This window comes from Paralichthys olivaceus, chromosome 1 (assembly GCF_024713975.1).
Source record: "Paralichthys olivaceus isolate ysfri-2021 chromosome 1, ASM2471397v2, whole genome shotgun sequence".
In the NCBI taxonomy this organism is placed as follows: Eukaryota; Metazoa; Chordata; class Actinopteri; order Pleuronectiformes; family Paralichthyidae; genus Paralichthys; species Paralichthys olivaceus.
The window spans coordinates 1181546-1205714 of NC_091093.1; the positions used below are offsets into that span (position 1 = coordinate 1181546).

The 24169-nt window shown below is 42.3% G+C and overlaps 1 protein-coding gene, 1 long non-coding RNA gene and 1 pseudogene across 5 annotated transcripts in view; 1 reads left to right on the forward strand and 2 right to left on the reverse strand.

Annotated features, from left to right (window-relative positions):
• The window catches only part of spg21 (SPG21 abhydrolase domain containing, maspardin), a 59197-nt gene that overhangs the window by 26102 nt on the left and 8926 nt on the right, over window positions 1–24169 (reverse strand). Inside the window, exon 4 of one of the 3 annotated variants that reach the window (XM_069522517.1) lies at window positions 8939–9024. The exons of the other annotated variants lie outside the window; for them this stretch is intronic. Coding sequence (XP_069378618.1) covers window positions 8939–8989 — 51 coding nt within the window. The 5' untranslated portion in view covers window positions 8990–9024. The remainder of the gene's footprint in view (window positions 1–8938; window positions 9025–24169) is intronic. 3 annotated transcript variants of the gene reach the window in all.
• On the reverse strand, window positions 865–1662 carry LOC138407257 (uncharacterized). Of its 2 annotated transcripts, none has more exons than XR_011240694.1 (3): window positions 1525–1662; window positions 1149–1252; window positions 865–1031 (listed from the first exon to the last, which is right to left on the reverse strand). It is a non-coding gene; the product is annotated as an uncharacterized lncRNA (long non-coding RNA). The 2 variants fall into 2 exon arrangements; XR_011240692.1 differs by having other exon boundaries at window positions 1149–1310; window positions 1525–1661.
• On the forward strand, window positions 2961–3820 carry LOC138411340 (uncharacterized; annotated as a pseudogene).

Sequence of the window (24169 nt, forward strand, 5' to 3'; positions counted from 1 at the left end):
TCAGGCCTGCTTAATGCTACATCGCAGCACTAGTTAGAAAAGTTATTTGATTATATAGTAATTTGGTAAACTGTAGTCAATAGCTTACATGTAGAAAACCTGTTGCCCCATTGTGGCAGCGTTTTATTACTAATGTTAGGTAGCTGTTTGAATACTAATACAAGCTAACTTTAGAAAGAAACTTATTCAGGAGATGCGTCTGGAGAAGCACAGGGATCTGACTTGATGATGCATCTGCCCAACCATGGTGACCTACATTTTGGCTGGTGTTCCAGGGTTACCATGATGTACTTGTGGCAACCCTAACTCTAACCCCCACAGGCCGGGAGAGGAAATGCTGACAACTGTGTGAATACCATTGCACTTCTTCCAGTACTGCCTTGAAGTTCACAGGTAGGGAGGGTGCTACAGTATTAAGTCATATTAAAGAGCTTAGGGATGGTGACAAGAGGGAGTACTGTTATGCAGCATATCTGCATTTTATTTATTGGCAACAGCTCTTTAGGCCAGAGATATTGTCTTGACATCCCCAGCTGCTGGGTTTGGAGGATCATGGATAAGTTCCCAGATTTACAAGGACTGTACACAGATTTCATTCGTAGTTTGTGAGTTTCCTTCCAGACCCTCTGGAATTTCAAACAGTATCACAAGTTTTCCACATCAGCACAATATGCATCAAGGCAAGGCATAAAACTTATGTGGATAAAATATTCATCTTTTTTATTATTTTATTGTATTTCTATTACTATTTTTACACATTTGATTTGCAATTATTATTTTTTATGACTGTATTAATATTTCCCATAATTCATATTTGTTCAATTGAATTTACACAGGGATGAAAAGTGCAATAATAAAAAGAAATTCAACTGATTTGCTGTATTTATTTTTTAGAAACATTTAATACGTAAACATATTTATTTACACAAGTTAGTGTGCCCTAGAGGCACCGTGTCAGCTATGCTTCTCAAGGACGCATCGCTCCTCTCATCTGGATCATTCCACATCATCAGCTAAAAGGAATAGAGGTCCTGTTGAAAACAGTTGCAATAGTCATATTATTCTACATTTTTATCAAGTTTTATGAAAGCAATGCTTGTATGACATACAGGTTTTATGTGACACAAAAAAGAAAAAAAGGAATTTACCTATATCTCTCCTGACTTGTGTCTGCACCAGTTCTGATGTCAATGGTGCAGGTATGGGGGGTACCAGACCAAGCCCTCTGTGGTCTTTTGAAATAAGACTCCTCCTACAAAGCAACCCAACTCCACTTGTGATTCTGTGATCCAAAACTCTTGCTTGCAGTTCTTAGATGTATGGTTAAAAACATAGGTTTTTCAGTGTTCAGGGCATACTATCTTCTGGCATTCCATTTGTACAGTTTTCTGAACCTGAAATCAATGTTTTCAACCATCCAATATCTGACATTTTAATTATGCTGAATGGTGCTTGAGTATGTAAATAATCACTTGCATACAAAATATCGACTAAAAAAAGGAATATTTTAAATGTAATACATACATCTTTTTTCCTTCCGCAGTTTTCATTGTTGGTCTGTTCCAGTGGAGTAGTCAAGAGCAGCAAGGGTAGGCAGATGGTCATCAAAATAATGATACAAACTCTTTGTGAGGATTAATTCTGTTGCTAATAGAATGCAACTGGATCAGTTTCAGTATCTTTATTTTGTACCCACACATAGAGAAAAAGAGTGGTCTAAACACATCTTGTCATAAAAAAGTACTAAAACAGGGAACTTAGCAAGAAATCACATTGAACATACATGGATGTGAATGGGTGATGTAAAGCTGTACCACAAAGTGCTTTGAGTGGTCATAAAGACTAAAACTACAGTATATAGCACTATATATATACAGTATAAATACAGACCATTTGCCACATGCACTGTTGTTGCAATCTTTCTTGATTTTGGGATGGTGCCGTTCAATGATGTAAAATATAGGATGAAATTAAAAAGTCATCAAAAAACTAAAATACCAAGCCTTGGCCAGACACCAAGGGAGCCATGAGCCGCTCCACTGCCCCAAGAAGGGTGCAAGGAGCCAGGGCACAGACACAGGAAACCCAGACCCCCGCTCTACTGCCCGGGCCAGAGTGCACACAGCCCATCCACAGCACCACCAAACCTGGGGCAGACACCCAGTGAGCCATGCAAAACTCCACTAAAGCATAGTTAATGTGTCTGCGTCGCGTCAACGCCGTACCTATGCCTCAAAAAAATCCTAACTACGCGTCGTGTTGACGCAGACCGCAAGCTGTGATTGGTCCGCTTAGAACGTAAGTTCCGGCAGTTGCTTTTTCCGGTCTTTCTTCCTCTTCGTAAAAACCACCTCCGCAAACATCTTCTCTATCGCCTGCGCTTCAACATTTGCAATATAAGCATTTGTTCTTCAATATTGATGAGCTCCAACTCCAAATACAGCTGCTCCACCTCGGTCGCCATTGTTTACTATTGTTTACTTTATGGAAGAAAAAGCGAGGACTCGGCAATAACCACACAAACACACAGCCACACCCCCCTAGCGGCATGGCGGTGAATTGGAGAGCAACGCGTTCCCTCGACGCAGAACTTCTAATGCTCAACGACTGCGTCACGTCGATGGCGTAGGTACGGCGTCGACGTGACGCAGAAGCATAAACTAGGCTTAAGCCTGCTTACAGTGATCATTTTGGGTCTTTTCATTCATGTTTTAGAATGATATGTTTTACAGTTTTTAACTGGTCTGTCAGTAATTTACTGCTCCTCTGTGGCAACGAATCGAGCGTGCCCCACCATCTCCTCTGGCTTTCCATGCATTGTCTAAGTTTACAAATTCTGTTGTTTTTGCCCAGTCTGACTTTACACATACAGGTATGTCCGATCACATTGTTTGTGTGTGTGTGCTTGAATGCTTCAGCGAGTGAAAGGAAGAGGGCTAACTTAGTATTAGCAGCTAATGATGGCTTCGCCCTCTCACTCCCCTGCTCTCTCCTGCTCAGTGTGCTTGATGTTCAGTTACTCCTCTGCCTCCTTTAGCGAGTGTGTATTAAATGTAACTTATTTGCCAGGATAGAGGCAAGGATTAGCCATTTTGAATCGCAGCTCTGCACCATGGAGAGTAAATCCTGAGCTGATGTAGTTTGCCAGTCCCTGGTAGCCTGTGCAAGCAACGTAGCTGTAGCTTCTCCAGCAGCCGGGAAGCCAGGTCGGCTGGGTGACTGTGCGAAATAAGAAGCGTAGCCCTAAACTGAAGCCCCCGGTTCACCACCAACCTGTTCATGTCTCTAATAAATTTTCCCCACTCAGCGACACACCCGCTGAGGAACAAACTCTGGCTATTTGCGACTCTATTCTGAGACACATGAAGTTAGCGAAACCAGCGACCACAATTAAATGTTTTCCTAGGTCCAGAGCAGGTGACATAGAGTCTTATTTAAAACAGCTGGCTAAGGGTAAGCGTAAGTACGGTAAGATTATTATTAATCTTATGTCGGCAGTAATGACCTCCGACTGTGTCAGTGGGAGGTCACAAAAATCAATATTGATTAGGTGTGTACATATGCAAAGACAATGTCTGACTCCGTAATTTTCTCTGGACCCCTGCCTAATTTTACCAGTAATGACATGTACAGCCGCACCTCATCCTTTCACTGCTGGCTGTCGAGGAGGTGTCCAAATAACAACGTGGGCATAAATACTCAGCAAAACTTTTGGGGAAAACCTGGTCTGATTAGGAGAGATTGTATTCATCCCACTTGGAATGGAGCAGCTCTCATATCTAGAAACATGACAATGTTTGTTAGACAGTCCACACCCTGACAATCCAGAGTTGAGTCCAGGAGACAGAGTCGCAGTCTTACATGCTTCTCTGCGCTTCTATTTGAACAGCCACCCTCACAATATCCCATAGAAACTGTGTCTGCCCCCTGACCACCTAAATTCATTAAATCAAAAGTAAACAGGAGAGGGGTAATACATTCAAACCTAATAAATGTCAGCACAACCAATATATCGGTAACAAAAAACAGAAGTATAAAATGCAGTTTATTAAATATCAGGTCACCCAATCCAAAATCATTACTCATTAATGATCTGATTACTGATCATCAAATGAATATATTATGTCTAACAGATACCTGACTGCAAGATGGCGAATATGTATGTTTAAATGAAGCGACGCCCCCAACCCATACTAATACTCATATTCCTCGAAGCACAGGCAGAGGTGGAGGGGTTGCAGCAATCTCTAAATCTGACTTATCTATCAACCCTCTACCAAAGGAAAGTTAAAATTCTTTTGAAAATCTTATAATCAGCCTCATTCATCCAAGCCTGAAATCACATAAAACAATTTAACATATATCGTCCGGCTGCCCCTTACTAATTTTTATCTGAATTCTCTGAATTTCTATCAGAACTAGTTCTTAGGACAGATAAAATCATTATAGTAGGTGATTTCAACATTCATGTAGATGTTGCCAACAACAGCCTTAGTTCAGCCTTCAACTCAATAATAGACGATTGGTTTCACTCAACATGTGAATAAACCCACTCACTGTTGAAATCACACCCTTGATCTTGTTCTGACATATGGCATAGACATTGAAAATGTTATAATATTTCAACAGAACCTTTTACTGTCTGACCATTTTTTAATTACATTTGAATTTAGAATGATTAATATCACAGATTCTGGACAGATATTCTATTATAGTCAGTGTTTATCTGATAAAACTGCTCACCCCAACCGGTTGAGGCAGATGATCGCCCACATTGAGCCTGGTTCTAGAGCTTTCTCCCTGTTAATGAGGGAGTTTTTCCTCTCCACAGTCATAAAAGTGCTGCTCATTGTGGGAGCTGTTGGGTTTCTCTATATTAATACCATTTAAAGGTCATCTATATAGATGACATAAATTTGGTTGAAGTTTGGCGAGAGCAGAATCCTGGTAAAATAGAATATTCTAGTCACTCAAGTATGCATATGTCGCGTTCCCGTATTGATTACTTTCTTGTCTCATGGAAACTCTTTTTAAATTAAATTAAAAGATTTTGGTATGACAGCATAGTAATAAGCGATCATCATAAGCTGCTATTTCATTAAATATGCATATAGAGAAATTTGTTCATAACCCCCCTAATTGGTGATTGCAAGTAAGATGGTTACAGGACCCGGACTTTGTTAAATATGTGGGAACTAAAATAGACAGTTATTTTGAGTTAAATACTGATCAAACCAGTGCCAGCATGAGATGGGAAGAGTTTAAGGCATACATTAGAGGAGAAATCATCAGTTACACAAGCTCCAAGACCAAACAACAAAGGGTAATGATGGAAACATTGGAAAAACAAATTAATTCCTTAGAGATAAGCCTAAATGTAAAGGATGATCCAAGGAAACAGAGAGACTTGCTACTTCTGAGAGCTAAATATAATAAGTAATCTGTTGATTTAGTTGTAAAAAGTTTAATGTGGCTAAAACAATCCTATTACCATCAAGGGGAAAAAGCTGGGAAACTTTTGGCATGGAGAGTTAAAAAAATACAGTCTGAGAGAGCAATTAATAGTATAATGACTTCTTCGGGGAACCTGTCAATAGATCCATTGGAAATTAATTAGTAGTAATTAATAGTTTTAGAGAATTTTATGAAAACTTATATAGGTCAGAATGCCCCCAAACTGCAGAAGAGTGGGATACATATTTTGATTGGTTTCAATTCCAGACACTGACGGAAGATGCTAAAAATGAATTAGATAGTGATTTGACAACTGAAGAAATTTCACAGGCTTTCCAAAAAATTAACAGTGGCAAGGTTCCAGGGCCTGATGGTTTGCTTATTGAATTCTATAAAACATTTAAAGAAAAACTATTAATCCCACTAATTAATATGTTCAAAGAATCCTATCAAACAGGAACTGCATAGTTCATGCATAGTTCATAATGATCAGAATGGTTTGTCCAAAAACGTCAAGGATTTCACAATATTAGACGAGTTCTTAATATAATTCATGAAAAATTTTATGCGAAAGATACAGCATTACTCTCACTGGATGCCCGGCAAGCTTTCGATAGAATAGAATGGCCATACTTATTAACTAATGTTTTGCCAAGATATGGATTTGGACAGAAATTTCTTAAATGGATTCAGATTTTATATACAAGCCCAACAGCCAGTGTCTTGACAAACAGTATAGTCTCTAAACCAGTCACATTGGAGCGATCTACTCGCCAGGGGTGCCCTCTGTCACCTATGTTATTTATATTGGACATAAAGCCACTGGCTATGGCAATAAGGACACAGACGGGCATATTGGGCATTTGTCTAGGAGAACAGGAGCATAAAATATCCTTGTATGCTGACGACATGACTGTGTTTTTAACTAAACTGTCAATTAGTGTCCCACATCTTTTACAACAGATTGAACAGTTTGGGTGGTTTTCTGGGTATAACATTAATAACGCAAAATCATCTATACTTTTTATAAATAAAGAAGAGAGATTAAAACTGGTCATAAAAAAAACCTTTCCTAATGCAAAGGAAGGATTCACCTATCTTGGTGTCAAAATTACACCTGAAATTAAACTGATCATTCCAGCAAACTATGATGCACTAACAGACGAAGTAATTGAGACATTGGGTGGCTGTGGCTGAGGGGGTAGAGCGGTCGTCCTCCAACCAGAAGGTCGGAAGTTCAATCCCCATTCTTCCCATCTGCATGCCAAAGTGTCCTTGGGCAAGATACTGAACCCTGAATAGTGAATACTGAATAGAACAAAGAACAAATAGAACAACAAAAAAAGTGCTAGCTATAGAAGCACTCTATGTATGAATGTGTGTTCAAGACTAGAAAAGTGCTATATAAATACAACCATTTACATTGGACCGATAGTTGACGTTGCCCATATCAATGATTGGCCATATAAATCTGATTAAAATTGGTATATTACCAACATTTTTATACCTGTTTCTATCACTCCCACTTCCACTGCCAGGTTCATTTTTTGACAAACTTAATAGTACTTTTGGTAAATTCATTTGGACTGAGACTCAGATTGCTGTACTTGCCATATGAGAGGGGAGGGCTACGGCTTCCAAGTCTGAAATTGTATTATTGGTCTGCCCAGTTACGTTCTGCTATTTTTTATTTCTCACTGGAGGCCCCTCCAGCCTGGGCGAATATTGAGCAGGCATCAGTACCAAACCTCCCATTAAGGCTGTATATGTATTCTGCAGATCTAAAGAAGCTAAAAAGATTAACAGGGAATTCTTTCCTCTGAAACACTGTTGACGTCTGGTACAAAGCACATTAGCATATTGGAGACACTCCTTCCATCTCTCGTTTCGCCCCCATATTGGGTTATACATATTTCAAAGCAGGAAGGGCAGACGGTGGATTCAGAATCTGGGCAGATAATGGTGCGCAAAAATAGAGGACCTTTATATGGATGGTAATCTTCTTACATTTAAAGCCCAATAACAATCTATCAGTTCTAGAATGAAATTATTACAATAGAAATGGTTGATAAGAACATACATTACCCCGGTTAAGTTAAACCAATGGTCCCCTGATGTGCCAGACACGTGCATTAAGTGCTTGGAAGGAAAGGGTACTCTGTACCACGGTGTATGGAACTGCCCAAAAATAAAAAAATATTGGAAATAAATTGTTTTGACTTTATCTGAGATTGTTATAGTGAAGGTACCTCATCAGGCAAAAATTTGTATACTTGGTATATATCCCCAAAAACTTTATGGTCAATCCTAAAGTCAACTTTAATTGATGACTCCTACAGGCCAAGAGGATGATCGTTCTGTCTTGGAAAAAAATAGATATGCCCTCGATACAAGTGTGGATAAAGGAGATGGCATCTTGTATTGTAATGGAAAGAATGACTTATATAACCAGGGGAAGGACTGCAGAGTTTGAGACTGTGTGGAAACCTTTAATAGAGTTTCTTAAATGTTAAAATGCATAATCAACTTGAAACTGCTGTATTGACGCGTGTAGTTGAGTGTTAGTGTGTGTTGTTTGTTTTAAATGTGTGAAGTATGTGAAATGTCTTGAGGAAATTGTGACTGTTTATTTTATGGATGTTATTGTTTTGATTGTTGTCTATTTGTATAAGTGAAATATATAACAAAAGTTCAATGAAAATATTTTTGAAAAAAAAAAAAAAAACAGTGTCACTTCCTGTCACCAGCAGGTGGTACTGTGATGATGAATCAATATTGACATATGGATCTGTTGAAGGTGGGACTGTGATCATGTGAATGGGTTTTGAGGCTGATGTCAATGGAGGCTAGTCTTACATTGAGAATATTATTAGAAATTGTGTCAAAGGCAGCACTCAGATCAAGGAGGATGAAAATGCTAAACAGTCTGGAGTCAGCTGCCCTGAGGAGGTCATTGTTGATTTTTACCAAGGCCTTTTCTGTAATATGGAGCTAGTGGAAACCAGACTGAAATGCTCCCTCTTTCTCTCTCACCAGTGACAAAAAAAAAACACTCAAACAAACAGTTTCATTGGACACAAATGGTAAATCCTGTAAATGGTCTGTATTTATATAGTGCTTTTCTAATCCTGATGACAAAGTGCTTTCCAGCACAGTTTTACATTCACCCATTCACACACATTCATACAGTGCATCTGTAGGAAATTTTGGAATGCAGACTCCGGAGAGCCAGAGGAGATGGCAGGGCACGCTCGGTTTGGCTTGATTCAGATGGCAGTGCGTAGTGTGGATGAAAGTGTTACAGAGAGGAGCAGTAAATTACTGATAGAGCTGGTAAAACTGTATAAAAATATTCTTTTATGGTCAAAACATGTATGAAAAGACCCAAAATTATCACATTTTTATAGGAAGGATCCTGTTCCCAGGTTGATTACTATTTCCTTGATCACTGTAATTGCAAATATAAAATGTTGCGACACTTTACCTGAGAAGGCAGGTCATGCAGTCTTGCTGATTCCAATAACTGAAGGTCCATCAATAGATTGTGCCTTCTTTAATGCTCCACACATTCTGTTGAGGTTGAACACAAAGATATGAGGGGAAAAATAAAATAAAGTAAGTAAAAAAGATTCAACATAACAATAGCAGAGGAAAGAAAAAAATAATTATTTAGGGAAAGACATATTCAGAAAACAATACCTTTGAAGAATTGAGAGAATGCTAAAAATAAAACATTTCATCAGGAGATACTATGAATTTTTAAAATATAAAACATACAGACTTAAAGGGATAGTTCACCAAAAAATGAAAAGTCCCTCATTATCTACTCACCACTATGCTGATAGAGGGATGGGTGAAGTGTTTGAGTCAACAAAACACTTTTGGAGTATCAGGGGTAAACAGCATTGCAGCCGAATCCAATACAATTGAAGTCAATCGCAACCTCTTCTTCAAACATAACAAAAAAAAACATGCCTCCATACCGTTTGTGTGGTGTCATCCAGGTGTCCGCAAGCCCTGACATTAATATTCGACTCAAAACGAGGTCATTTACACCATGTTTTTAAATGTCCCTTGATATCTCCCAACGAGGCTGTGTCTTTTGCACACCGTGGGACGGATAAACTCTTCACCACGCCCAGCAATCACACATCATGGTCCACACCATCAAGTGCAGACCCCAAGGTGAACGTTTTTGGTAAATCTAACTTGTAAAACCAGGCGTACTTCCGGTTGCCAGTAGATGGGGCTATCACTATCACTACATACAGACTAATAGACCTGTTCAGGTCAGGGCTCTGATGCTGGTGACCAATTTGAGGTCATTTGGACAATGTACAAAGGAGTTACAACAACTTTGTTTTCATGCTGGTGCTATGATCCTGAGTTAATATTAACATATTGAGCTGTTCATGCTAGGACTGTGATCACTGGTTTAAATTTTGATGCCGATTGGAAAATGCACAGTGGAGTTGTGGCAACTTCGTCTTTTTTGGCGAAGGAGAAACCTTCGCAGCACCTCAATGTTTACATGGTATGAGGAAATGTCACAATTATGACCATCTTCTTATTGCTTGTCCGAGCTCATTTGAGCTGTAGATTGTAAAGCAGCCAGCAGCAGTGCATCAATGTATAAATCATGTCACTTCCTGTCACCAGCAGGTGGTGCTGTGATGATGAATCAATATTGACATATGGATCTGTTGAAGGCGGGACTGTGATCATGTGAATGGGTTTTGAGGCTGATTGGACAATGCACAGTTGAGTTATAACAACTTTGTCTCCTTTTGCAAAGGATTTTGGTGAGTAAATGGTCAAAAATGGCCACTTAATTCAAAATGGACAACTTCCTGTTTGGTCTAGCATATCAATCCAAGATACTTTTTTGTTTGTAATGAAAAAACACATGCCCCTAGTGATTTTTTACATATTGGGCAATCTTGCTGCCGGGGCTGCACTTTAAGGGGCGCTATTCAGCTATTTTGCCACAACCATTTCATAAAACCAAATGTTTTCGTGTGTCATGGCGACTTGTTGAAGTTTGACGCCACGCCTCAATCATGACGTTTGACAAAAACTCAGTTTCAATATGCCTACATCATCTGACAAAGTTTGACATCAAAGCGTATGACGTGCAAAAAAGAAGACATTTCCTGATGGCACCAGGGGGTGCTTTGATTTTAATTCCTGTAAATTGGCCAAAATGGCCACTAAATCCAAAATGGATGACTTCCTGTTTTTCATAAGGCTCCTTGAGACTTTTTTGTTCGTCTGGTCATGATACACGTGTGTACAGGTTTTCGTGTAGATCGTTAAAAGCAAACTCAGAGGCTGCGTTGTAGTGCGATCTAAGTGGGCGGTTTAGCCATTTTATCACGCCCATTTCAAATTACTCCAGAATACCTAATTTTCACCATCTTTGAATAGCCTGCAAAGTTTCATGAGTTTTCGAGTATGTTTAAGCCCTAAATAAGGCAAATCACTTGCCTGAAAAAAAAATAAAACAAACATTACAATTTCAATAGGGTCTTCGCACTGTCAGTGCTCGGGCCCTAACAATAATAATAATAATAATAATAATAATAATAATAATACATTACAAGCTTAATTTGCTTAACTTTAACACAGTCAGTAGTCAGCACAGTGATAATTATGCTTTCAATATGTTAATAGAAGCAACAGTTCATATGATAGTAATAATGATTGTTGTCTGAATCCTGTTCTGACATGACAGTTCTGGAGTCAGAGATACCTGCAGAGAGAGAGAGAGAGAGACTACAGGAGGGGAAAACACAAAGTTAGTGACATTTAGTAAAATAAATAAATGTGTAGAGAGACAGAAAGGAGGGGAGATGTGCTAAGTGCATGATGGGAGTTCGTCCAGCAGTCTAGGTCAATAGCAGCATAACTAAGGGATGATTAAGGACTGACCTGATCCAGCCCTAACTATAGGCTTTATCAAAAAGAAACGTTTTAAGTCTAACCTTAAATGATGGCATCTGCTTCCTGAACCCAGAGTGGGACCTGGTTCCACAGGAGAGGAGCCTGTTACTGAAGGCTCTACCTCCCATTCTAGTCTTAGGGTTTTTTTGGGTGCAAAGTGAGCTATTGGGACAATAAGGTGTTATGAGCTATTTGATATATGAAGGGGCTAGATTGTTAAGGGCTTTGTTAGTGAGGAGCAGAATCTTGAAATCTATTATGAATTTTACAGGAAGCCGACAAGAAGCTATGACAGGAGTGATATGATCTCTCCTTCTAGCTCCTGTCAGCACTCGTGCTGCAGCAATTTGGACAAGCTGGAGACCTTTCACAGACTTACTGTGACATCCTGATAATAAAGAATTACAGTAATCTAGTCTAGAGGTAACAAATGCATGGACTAGTTTCTCAGTATCCTTATGAGACAGGATCAGTGTTAATTTTGACAGCAAATTCTGATTTGGTCTTAGTCTTTTGAATAACACCAAATATTATAAGATTTTAGTCAACCAAATCAACAGTGGACTTAGTCGACTAAATGTTTCTCCAGAATTTCCGGTCATTGGAAGTATCCATCAGTCTGTTATGGAATGGTATTAAGGTTTGAATATGCAATACAGACACAGATTTAACGGTTGTAATACAAAACAACTACTGGCCTCATCTTGCACCTCCTCAAACGACCCACCCTGTACGATAACCATTGGCCAACCTCTCATCAGCTCCCTCTCCAACTTCACCCCAGTATCAGAGCACACCATCTTGGATCTCATCCTTAAAGACAAAACCACCACCTGTCAGCTCGATCCTATTCCCACCTCCCTTGTCAAAACATGTCTGCCGTCCATTTCCCCCATGATCATCAACATAATTATCTCCTCCCTCACCACTGGTACTGTACCCCCCACTCTCAAACTGGCTGCCATCACACCCATCCTGAAAAAACCCAGTGCTGACCCAGCTGTCCTTAACCATTACCGGCCCATCTCCAATCTCCCCTTCATCTCCAAAACACTTGAAAGGGTGGTTGCCGCACAATAGCAGTCCCACCTCGACACAAACAACCTCCATGAACCCTTCCAATCCGGCTTCCGTCCAAAACATAGCACCGAAACAGCCCTGGTTAAAATCACCAACGACCTCCTCTGTGCAGCTGACTCTGGACTACTCACTATTCTCATCCTCCACGACTTCAGCGCAGCCTTCGATACCTGCTCCTGGACTGCCTGGCTGGCTTTGGGATCACTGGTGCTGCACTCTCCTGGTTAACATCTTACCTTACTGACCGCCAACAATTCGTGCAACTAAGGAACCACAAGTCTGGGTATTCAGGTGTCAGTCTTGGGTCCACTTCTTTTCACCATCTACCTCCTCCCCCTGGGCTCACTCCTCCATCACCATGGGATCAATTTTCACTGCTACGCCGATGACACACAATTCTACATCTGTTCCAAACCGACTGCTGCCATCTCTCCCACCTCCCTAATCACTTGCCTTGATGACATCCGGAGCTGGATGACCAGAAACTTTCTGAAACTGAACCGCAATAAAACCGAGGCCCTGCTCATCGGCTCCAAATCCATTCTCACTAAATCACAACGCACCCCAGCTCCACCCATCATCGTCGACGGATTCCCTGTACCCTTCTCCCCCCAAGTCAAGAGCCTCGGCGTCATTCTGGACAGCACCCTTTCATTTGCACCCCATATTCAAAACATCACACGGACTGCATTATTCCACCTCCGCAACATTTCCAGACTTCGCCCATCACTGACCCAATCCAGCACCGAAATCCTGGTTCACTCATTTGTCAAATCCCGCATCGATTACTGCAATGCCCTCCTCACCGGACTCCCCACCAAACTCATCAACAGACTGCAAATCATTCAGAACTCGGCCACCCAGATCATCACCGGTACCAAATCATCGGACCACATCACCCCGTTCTCATCCAAATTCACTGGCTCCCTGTACAATACCGCATCCACTACAAAAACCTTCTCCTCACCTACAAAGCTCTCCACAGCCTAGCCCCCACTTACCTCTGCAACCTCCTTCATGAATACACTCCCTCCCGGACCCTCCGCTCAACCTCTGCTGGACTGCTAACCGTCCCCAGGTCAAAACTCAGTACCATGGTTGCCAGAGCCTTCAGCTGCTCAGCACCCAGGCTCTGGAACTCCCTCCCGCACACATAACATAGTCAGTAAATAGCAGTGAATACAACAATTCTATTTGTTTCTGTTAATTTTAAGGAAAGCACTTCGCTCCAATGTGACCCTTCCTCTGTTGCACCGTCCCCTTGTGAGGTCACCTGTGATTCTGTATACCTTCTCTGCAAAAGCTTGAGAAGCTGACATAGCCACAAGTTTAACTCAAAAGGTTTTAAACTCTGATAAAAACTGTCACTCTTTTCCAGCCAGAAGTCTGCTCCTATGTCCTCAGTGATGGGATGTGAAAGTTCTTCCTTGTACTTGATGATCTGCTGCCTGATGCTGGTTGTGGAGGTTTTCTGTTTAGGCCTTGTGGTGAGGTATTTTGAGAGAAACCTAAACACCGGCTGCTTTGAGGATGGCACTGCTTCTGGTTCCTCAATAACCTCTTCTTCTGCGTCATCTTTAGACTGGTCCTCCTGTTTTGTGTGCAGGAAAGTGCATTTGACCACATAGTCTTCTGCCTGTTTCAGCAGTTCCTGGATATTTACATCAGCCACATCAACATTAACAAGGATTTCACAGACAGTTGGGTTGTCAAAGCACGCAGCTGCAGCAAGTGGTGAGACTTTTTCATGGGTTGAATCCAAGAGGCAAGCAAAATGCTGGTTCAGATTTGATCTCATTTTCTCTGCAAGAGTGGCGAGGTCTCTGTACCAAGTGTTCTCTGCAAAGTCAGTTAGGTGGCTCAGCAGAGGGAAAGTACATAATCACAACAGTGTGTTCCACAAAAGCCAGCAGTAGGTCATGCAATGATGAAAGCTTTTGCCACTCACTAGTAAGAAAGCTGTCCCATCCCATGTCATTTGCATACTGCATTTTTGTGGTACGTCTATCGCACACAATGATATCACGATGATGATAGATTTTAACTTAAATAGAAGTGGCAATAAATAATGTTCTCTCTTATCTCCGCTTCACTGTCTGTTTCTCCTTGTGTGAGTGAGTGGGGGCGGGGCAGGTCCGATGCCTGTGTGTATGCTCCCAGAATGAAAGGGGGGAGATGATATAGGCAGCAGGACTCTATCAAATACACATAAGCTGCTCTCAGACACTGAACTCTGCTAATTCTTCTGTATTTTCTTTGGAGGGGGATGTTCAAATGCAAATGTCTGAGTGAGAGGCTCTACAGTTTCTATTATCATGGTATTGTTAAAATGTGCTGTAAATTTAAAAGTTACTGGTACACAAGCTATAGTAATTTAACCATGTTTTATTTAAAAAACAGATGATAGAATGGAAGTCCTCTCTGTCATACTGCAATGTTATGTTGTTGCCTGTGAAATTGCTTCCAATAAAAAAAGTTAATAAAAAAAAAAGATGATAGCATTTTCACTGGTTATCCAAGGCCGACAATTGTTAAGTGCAAACGTTGACCACAAATGTCAGAGTCGGGACAAAATATGAGCGTTCATTGAATGCATGCATTTAATTAATTAGTTAATGCTTACAGCCTTGACTGTATTAGGGTGACCCCACTACACCCATCTTAGTAGCGCCACACTTGGTAGTGCCACTGCATTTAGGCACATCCCTCTGCGCTGGTCAACAAGCAACTCTGCTCTTTTCTAATCACTCACACATAGAACTGATCTTTACAAAAACCTGCTTAATTCATATTTATGTTCATGGATAAACGTGACGTCGCTTCTTCTGCAGCAATGAAGTTAAAACACTGTGTTGCACTATAATTGTCAGGAAGAAGTTCCTTCCTGTCTGTGGGAGAGTGTATGTGTGTGTGTGTCTTTGCCAGCTCATCTCTGTCACAAAATGATGATCACATTTATTTCAATATTAATCGATGATGCTGGTTAATGAATGTGGATCATTCTGATCAGTTTAACCCTGATGTCCTGGTTGTGCGTGTCACGTCTCATGTTGCGTCTAGCAGCTGAACTTCATGCGTGCAAAATGTTGAGCGATTTTTCAATGTGTTCAAATAAGTGTTTCATAAACTCAAGAGCGAATCAAAAATAAAATGATCTAGATAATTAACTTTTCCTTGATAGAAATTCAAAATATGACGATACAACTCCTCCCATCCATGTTTTGACAGACAACACGAACAGCCATTGATAATGAGAATAGCCCCGCTCCTAACCAGTCATATGGCTGGACTAGAGTTACACCCACATCAAGTTAGGTTGACGCACACAGCACAGAGCTGTGGAGGAGCAGCAGCACATGTGCTAACGTTTGGGCTCCTGCATAGAGGTGGATGAAAAAGCATCAATGTAGTGACTGTCATGTTTGTTAATCATGTTTTCAGCTACCTTCATAGTTTTAGCAGGTTTCCACCATTGAATAATTACAACCAGTGCTGCTTCTGGACAGGCTCTCATTTAAGGTCCAGCCCTCCAGTGTCAGAGTCTCTGTTGGAGTCTGTTTCCTCCTCACTCCCCCTTTGACCTGCGCTCACTTTACACTTTAACAATAAACACCATCACTCATCACAAGTTATTAGGACACATACAGGACTGACGTTTACTTTGTGTTTGATTGTGTTATGTCTCATCAGTTATGTTAAGTTTATTAATGTCGATGTTTTTGGTATACCATGTTTGTGTTAGTTCATGTCTATTCTTGTGTGTTTGGGAGCACTAGGTGTTAAGTTAAACTTCACTCATGTCTAGTCTCATCGTGCACTTCCTGTTTTATTTTGGTACTCACCTTTCCCTCTCATTTCAGACCCTGACTTCCTCCCTTTGTGTGATTTCCCGCCTTCGTGATCGTCTTCCCCGCCCCTGATTGGTTTCACCTGTTTCCTACTTCCTCTTGTATAAATAGTCTTCGTCTCCCTTTGTCCTGTGCCAGTTTGTCTTGTTCTGTCCCCACGATCAAGTAAGAGATTAAGCCAAGCCAGGAGTAAAACTTCGTTCATGTTTAGTATTTCTTGTTTCTATCTTAGTTCTGTTAGCGTTTTGTTTTGATACTTTGTTATCCTCTTCGTGAGCACTTTTTGTTATGCACCTTTTGTGATTGGGAATAAACCTCTTTTTGTTACATCTACTTCTTGTCTGAGTCGTGCAATTTGAGTCCACCAGTTTTCGTGCCTGAGGTCGTTACAGAACGAACTGGCCACAAAATGGACTCAGCCGACTCAGAAAAGCTCCGATCTGCCCTCTCGGCACAGGGCACCAGGATTCACCATTACGAGGAGGAGCTGAGCACCATTCACCACGGCGTGAAGGGCCTCATGGATCATCAGGAAGATTTCCAAGCATCAGTCACCTCACAGGTAAACCTTCTGGCAGGACAACTACACCAAGTTCTCACTCACCTGGGGAATGCGCCGTCAGCAACACTACTGGCTGAGATTCCCAACGCTGCACCCACCATGAACAATGCTGTTCCATTGTCTCTGTGCTTGGCACCCCCGGATAGGTTCTTCTGAGACTCAGGTGACTGTAGAACTTTCTTAGTCCAGTGTGACCTGCATTTCAGACACAACCCAGCAGCATACTCCAGGGATCCAACCGCCGATGATTTCTTCGTTCCCCACGTCGGCAGGTTCCAGGCAGACAGCGCCACCACATGCATTGGAGGAGCCAATGCAACTGGGCCGGACCAAGTTTTCTCCAGAGGAGAGACGGCGCCGTCTTCAGGACTGGTGCTGTTTCTACTGCGGACAACGGGGTCACCAACTCGCCACCTGTCCGGGAAAGGGTCATGCTCACCAGCCATGAGGAGGGCGCTGGTGAGCAGGTTAACTTCTTCTTTTTCTCCTCAAGCTATAACCCAGGTAAAACTTGTGACTGACAATCAGACTTTTACTCAGGGGGTGCTAATTGACTCTGGGGCTGACGAAAGCTTCATGGACTGGAATATAGCCTGCCAGAACCAGGTAGAGACTTTCCCACTGACCCATCCTGTAAATGCGAATGCTTTGGATGGACAGCTTTTATTTAAAGTGACTCATTGTACGAAACCTATCACAGTCATCATAAATGACAATCACACCGAGCTCATGCAATTCCATCTGTTTGAGTCTGCACAGCACCCGTTGATCTTAGGACTTCCATGGTTAAAGAAACATAACCCACACATTGATTGGCACTGGGGCAAAATCATGGGATGGGGAGAAAATCATTCAGACTGACATTCCAGAGACCCCAAGGACTGAACTAAGCTTAGACAATGACTCAGACTATCCAGATCTGTCTAAGTTACCCTCCTGCTACTACGACTTGAAAGAAGTTTTTAACAAAACAAAGGCCATGTCACTCCCTCCTAATAGACCTGTTGACTGTGCTATTGACTTGCTTGCTGGTGCACTCATCCCCAAAGGGCACCTCTACTCCCTCTCTGGGCCGGAGAGAGCAGCCATGGACGATTATATCAACTCATCCCTGAAGGCAGGGATAATCCGTCCATCCTCCTCTTCAGCGGGTGCAGGATTCTTTTTCGTGGGTAAAAAGGATGGCTCACTCAGGCCCTGTATTGATTATAGCCTCCTAAATGACATAACGATAAAAAAACGTTACCCACTTCCATTAATGTCTTCTGCTTTTGAACTACTCCAAACAGCCAAAGTTTTTACCCAGTTGGACCTTAGAAACGCTTATCACCTCATCAGGATCCGAGAAGATGATAAATGGAAAACTGGTTTTAACACTCCTAGTGGCCATTACGAGTACTTAGTCATGCCTTTTGGACTCTGTAATGCACCGGCTGTTTTCCAAGCATTTGTAAATTATGTTTTGAGAGATTTTTTGAATGTTTTTGTGTTCGTGTATCTGGATATTTTAATTTTCTCCCCAGATGCAGAGACTCATACACATCATGTTCTCCAAGTACTTCACAAACTGTTAGAAAAACACTTCTATGTTAAAGCAGGAAAATGTAATTTTCATGCTAAAACTGTCTCGTTCCTGGGCTACATCATCTCTCCCAACCAGATCCAAATGAACCCGGCTAAGGTCAGTGCTGTGGTCAATTGGCCCACTTTGGACAGTAGAAAGAAGGTTCCTAGGGTTCGCCAAGTCTATGTTTTTAGTATACCATGTTTGTGTTAGTTCATGTCTAGTCTTGTGTGTTTGGGAGCCCTAGGTGTTAAGTTACACTTCACTCATGTCTAGTCTCGTCGTGCACTTCCTGTTTTATTTTGGTACTCACCTTTCCCTCTCATTTCAGACCCTGACTTCCTCCCTTTGTGTGATTTCCTGCCTTCGTGATCGTCTTCCCTGCCCTGATTGGTTTCACCTGTTTCTTACTTCCTCTTCTATAAATAGTCTTCATCTCCCTTTGTCCTGTGCCAGTTCGTCTTGTTCTGTCCCCACGATCAAGTAAGAGATTAAGCCAAGCCAGGAGTAAAACTTTGTTCATGTTTAGTATTTCTTGTTTCTATCTTAGTTCTGTTAGCGTTTTGTTTTGATACTTTGTTATCCTCTTCGTGAGCGCTTTTTATTATGCACATTTTGTGACTGGGAGTAAACCTCTTTTTGTTACATCTACTTCTTGTCTGAGTCGTGCAATTTGAGTCCGCCAGTTTTCGTGCCTGAGGTTGTTACAGATTGATACGTTTATGAGACACATGTTTAAACCTGCTACACAACACGAGACATTACGTGACACGCACAGACAGGACATCAGGGTTAAAGTGAACGGAATGATCTGGAGAAATGATCCGACATTATGGATTAATAACTAAATGCATGTGAATATCAGTTCATGAGTGAAGAGGGACATAGACGAGCACACACAGACTCCTGCAGACAGAAGAGAAGTTTCCTCCTGCAGATTACGATGTAACGCAGTGTTTTAACATCGTTGCAGTGACGCCCTGTATATCGATGAACATGAATACTAAAAACTAAAAACGTTCCTTTTTGATAAAGCCTATAGTTAGGGTTGGATCAGGTGAGTCCTGAACCATCCCTTAGTTGTGCTGCTATAGGTTTAGACTGCTGGGGGAACGCCCATCATGCACTGAGCACTTCTTCACTTCCCTCTGTCTCTCTGTCTCTCTGCCCCCCCACACTCATTTATTTATTTATTTATTAGTTTTAACATGTCATCATGTCAAAGTGTCACTTTGTCCTCCCATAGTCCCTCTGGCTCTTCTCTCTATCTCGTTTCAGATAACTCCGGCACCGGGACTACAGGACCACAACGACCACCATCACCATTGTCTGCATTTATTACAAGAACTCAGCAATTTATTAATATATCTAGTCATGTTGTAGATCTATACATTGTTATTGTTATGGTTAGCCTTGATTTTGATGGTACCAAATTGTTACCGGTCTCTCTCTCTCCACCTCATCTCTCTTCTCTCCCCCGCTTTCCACCCATCTCTCCTTTCCTCCCCCCTTACTTTTCTTTCCTCACCCCAACCGGTCGAGGCAGATGACCGCCCACATTGAGCCTGGTTCTGCCAGAGGTTTCTCCCTGTTAATGAGGGAGTTTTTCCTCTCCACAGTCGCCTGTGCTTGCTCATTGTGGGAACTGTTGGGTTTCTCTATGTTAATATTGTTTTAAGGTCTTGACCTTTAAATGTAAAGTGCCTTGAGATAATGTAAATTATGAATTGGCGCTATATAAATAAAATTGAATTGAATATTAATTCAGCAAGTTTTTATAAAGATCAGTTCTGAGCATGAGTGATTAGAAAACATCAGATAAGCAGAGTCACTTGTTGACCAGTGTAGTAATGCATCTGGAGTGCAGTTGTGCTGATTTAAGTTAAGATAAGACAAGATAAAACTTTACTGATCTACACACCAGGAAAATTCAGTTGTTACAGCAGCAGGTAGGTCAGAATGAGGTAGACAAGAAAATAAAGGAATATAAAAAGGTAAGTACACTCAACGTCCACTTTATTAGGCACACCTGTTCAATTGCTTGTTAACACAAATAGCTAATCAGCCGATCACATGGCAGCAACTCAATGCATTTAGGCAGGGGTATTCAATTAAAAGTTACCGAGGTCCAGTTACTAAAATTTCCTCCAAGTAAAAGGTCCGAACCGAAGTCCAGCTTGTGTCTTACTTGCTTTTGATTATGTTCATGGTGGAAAAAGCTGACTCACAGCTGTAAGTCGATCCAAACGTAGTCAAGGTGTGCAGTGCTACTTTGGTTAAACCAGGGAACACACTCTCAGACACATTCTGTAGCCAGAAGGTAGCAGGGTCAGTTGCCTCAAAATGCTCTCTTAATGCAGCATTTCCTTGCAGATCAATGAGCTAAAGCTGTAGAGATCCTGCAGAGATCCTGCATGTGCCCACTTGAATGTCTGTGTCACCTCCTTTGAAAATCCTCTGACTTCTCTGATGAGGAAAGGATTCTGGATCAGCAAGAGGAGCTGCTTCCCAAGGCAGAAGCTGTTGAACCTTTTACTGACGTTTGCAATCAGCTTGTTTATGAAGTCAACATAGGGAGAAACATCTCTCTCACCCTGAATATGTTCCTGCAGTTTTGGGAAGTGTTCACACTCTCCTTCAAGATCTTTTTTGAAAATCTCCAGCTTCCAGCTGTCATCATATCAGCAACTGAATTGTTCTGGCCCTGCAGCTTTAAACTGAACTCATTAAGATGGTATGTAATGTCAACCAAAAAAGCAACCATATACATCTTGTGCTCATCTTGCAGAAACAGTGAAAACTGTGTTGCTCTCTGGCTATTGACCTGCTTTAAGAAGGCTGCTATTTCTTTTCGAATGGACCAGAAACGTCCAAATGCAGTTCCTTTACTCAGCCACCTCACATTGTTGTGCAGTAGCAGGTCATTGGCATTTGCCTCAACATCTTCCAGATATTCTCTCCGGAGGCATTGCTGAAGGGATGAGGATGCCCTAAGGAAGTTGATGAGTTTCATCAATGTGTTCATTCCTTCAGAAAAAATTTCTGATAGAGTGGCAAACAGAACAGTTTGATGGATGAGACAGTGGCAGGCAATATAATCTGGGTTGTCCTCTTTCATCCGGGGCACAGCCCCCCGCTTTTTTCCCACCATGGCAGGGGCACCATCTGTGGTGACAGAGACAACCTGCTTCACATCTATGCCCCTCTTTCTCAGCATCTCTTTTATTGCTGCATATATGTCCTCTCCTCTTGTGTGTGTTTGAATTGGTGTTACACCCAGCAGGTCCTCACAGAGCTCCTTCTTATCTTTGTGAAAAAATCTCACATACACCAAAAGATGGGCATTATCGGTAACATCTATAGATTCATCACTGGCCAAAGATATGCATGGTGCACTCTGAATAGCTGCATCATGCTGTGCCAGTACATCATCCACTAATATTTCAGATTTTATGGTTGCTGTTGAAGCTGACATCGGGATTTGTTTGATTTTTTCACACATCTCGTCTTTTTGTTGTCCCTCAAATAATGTCTCAGCAACAGCATTTTAGCACTCCTTCACAACTGTCCCATCACTAAATGTTTTTTATGCTGCCCCAAAATCCACGATACCTTCAGCGAACATTCGTTTGCACGTTGCTGGGCTGTAAATGTATGGGTGATGAGTTGGGTAGACCTGTCATACTGGGCTTGGAGTTCGGCTATTTTGCGTGCCCTCAGCTCAGACTTCAGGGGGAAACTTTGCTCAAAAGAGCTGTGCTTTGTATCATAGTGGCGCTTCACGTTGCCACTTTTAATTAATGCCACATTTTCGGAGCATATGAGGCACAGCGGTTTTGAACTGCCTGCTGGAAGAATGAACATAATTTTCTCTGTCCATTCATCTTTAAAACAACGGTCTTCCACATAAACCTTCCTTCTTTTGGAGCAAGCCATCTCGTTATCACTGTCTCTTCCTCTCTACTCTGGCGCGCTGCCCATGCAGGCTAAACAAAGGATTTTATTGACTCAACTGAGTGAATCTATTGTCTTATTAACTGGAGTAGCAGTGCCGCCGTCAATAGCAAAATAGAAAAAAATGAAATGAAAATAATCTATTCTCGTGAATTTATCAGAGATTGGTCAGGGCTCACGGGTCCGGACAGAACCATCACTCAGTCAGGGTCTGGACCTAGGTCCCCCATTTGGCGATGCCTGCATTAAGGTATCTAGACGTGGTGAAGACGACTTGCTGAAGTCCGAACCGAGCATGGTCTACCTGATTCCTGCTTACAGGCAGAAACTAAAGCTCTGCAAACCTGTAGTGAGGACATCAAGGAAGTACACCAGTGAGGCTGTGGAGGATCTCCGTGTTTGGACTCTACTGACTGGGATGTGTTCAGGACTGCTACCAACAGTCTGGATGAGTACACAGAGGCTGTGACGTCATACATCAGCTTCTGTGAGGAATGCTGTGTTCCATCATGCACGAGGGTGAGTTACAACAATGACAAACCTTGGTTCACAGCCAAACTCAGAAGGTTAAGGTTGGATAAGGAAGAGGCCTTCAGGAGTCGGAACAAAGACAGATTCAAAGAGGCGAAGTACAAGTTTAGCAAGGCTGTAAAGGAGGCTAAACGACTGTACTCTGAGAAGCTCCAACACCAGTTCTCAGCCAACGACTCTGCGTCTGTCTGGAAAGGGCTCAGGCAGATCACCAACTACAAGCCTAAAGCCCCCCACTCCATCAACGACCAACGCCTACCCAACGACCTGAACAAGTTCTACTGCCGCTTTGAAAGACAAAGGGACAGTCCTGCAACCATCCCCCACGAAACCTCCCAACAGCTCCAGCTACAGTTCATCACCTCCACCTCCCACACCTCAGCAGGGGCCTGGGCACCTCCACCAATGCCCACCTTAAAGGCCCCCCCCCCCCCTCCACCCACCTCAGTGACAACTCTTTCCATCCATGAGAGGGACGTCAACAAACTCTTCAGGAGACAGAACCCACAGAAAGCTGCTGGACCGGATTCTGTCTCGCCATCCAGCTTGAAGCACTGCGCTGATCAGCTGTCTCCAGTGTTCACAGACATTTTCAACACCTCAGTGGAGACATGCCATGTGCCAGCCTGTTTCAAGTCCTCAACAATCATTCCTGTCCCCAAGTAGCCAAGGACCACAGGCCTTAACGACTTCAGACCCGTCGCCCTAACCTCTGTGGTTATGAAGTCCTTTGAGCACCTTGTGCTTTCACACCTTAAAGTCATCACCAACCCCCTCCTGGACCCCCTGCAGTTTGCCTACAGAGCCAGGTCAGTAGACGATGCAGTCAACTTGGCCCTCCACTACATCCTCCAGCACCTGGACTCGGCAGGAACCTACGCCAGGATCCTGTTTGGGGATTTCAGCTCTGCTTTCAACATCATCATCCCAGCTCTGCTCCAGGAGAAGCTCTCCCTGCTGAGTGTGCCTGACTCTACCTGCAGGTGGATCACTGACTTCCTGTCTGACAGGAAGCAGCGCGTGAAGCTGGGGAAACATGTCTCTGACTCCCGGACCATCAGCACCGGATCCCCCCAGGGCTGTGCTCTTTCTCCTCTGCTCTTCTCCCTGTACACAAACAGCTGCACCTCCAGCCACCAGTCTGTCAAGCTTCTGAAGTTCGCAGACGACACCACTCTCATTGGTCTCATCTCTGATGGTGACGAGTCTGCCTACAGGTGGGAGGTAGACCAT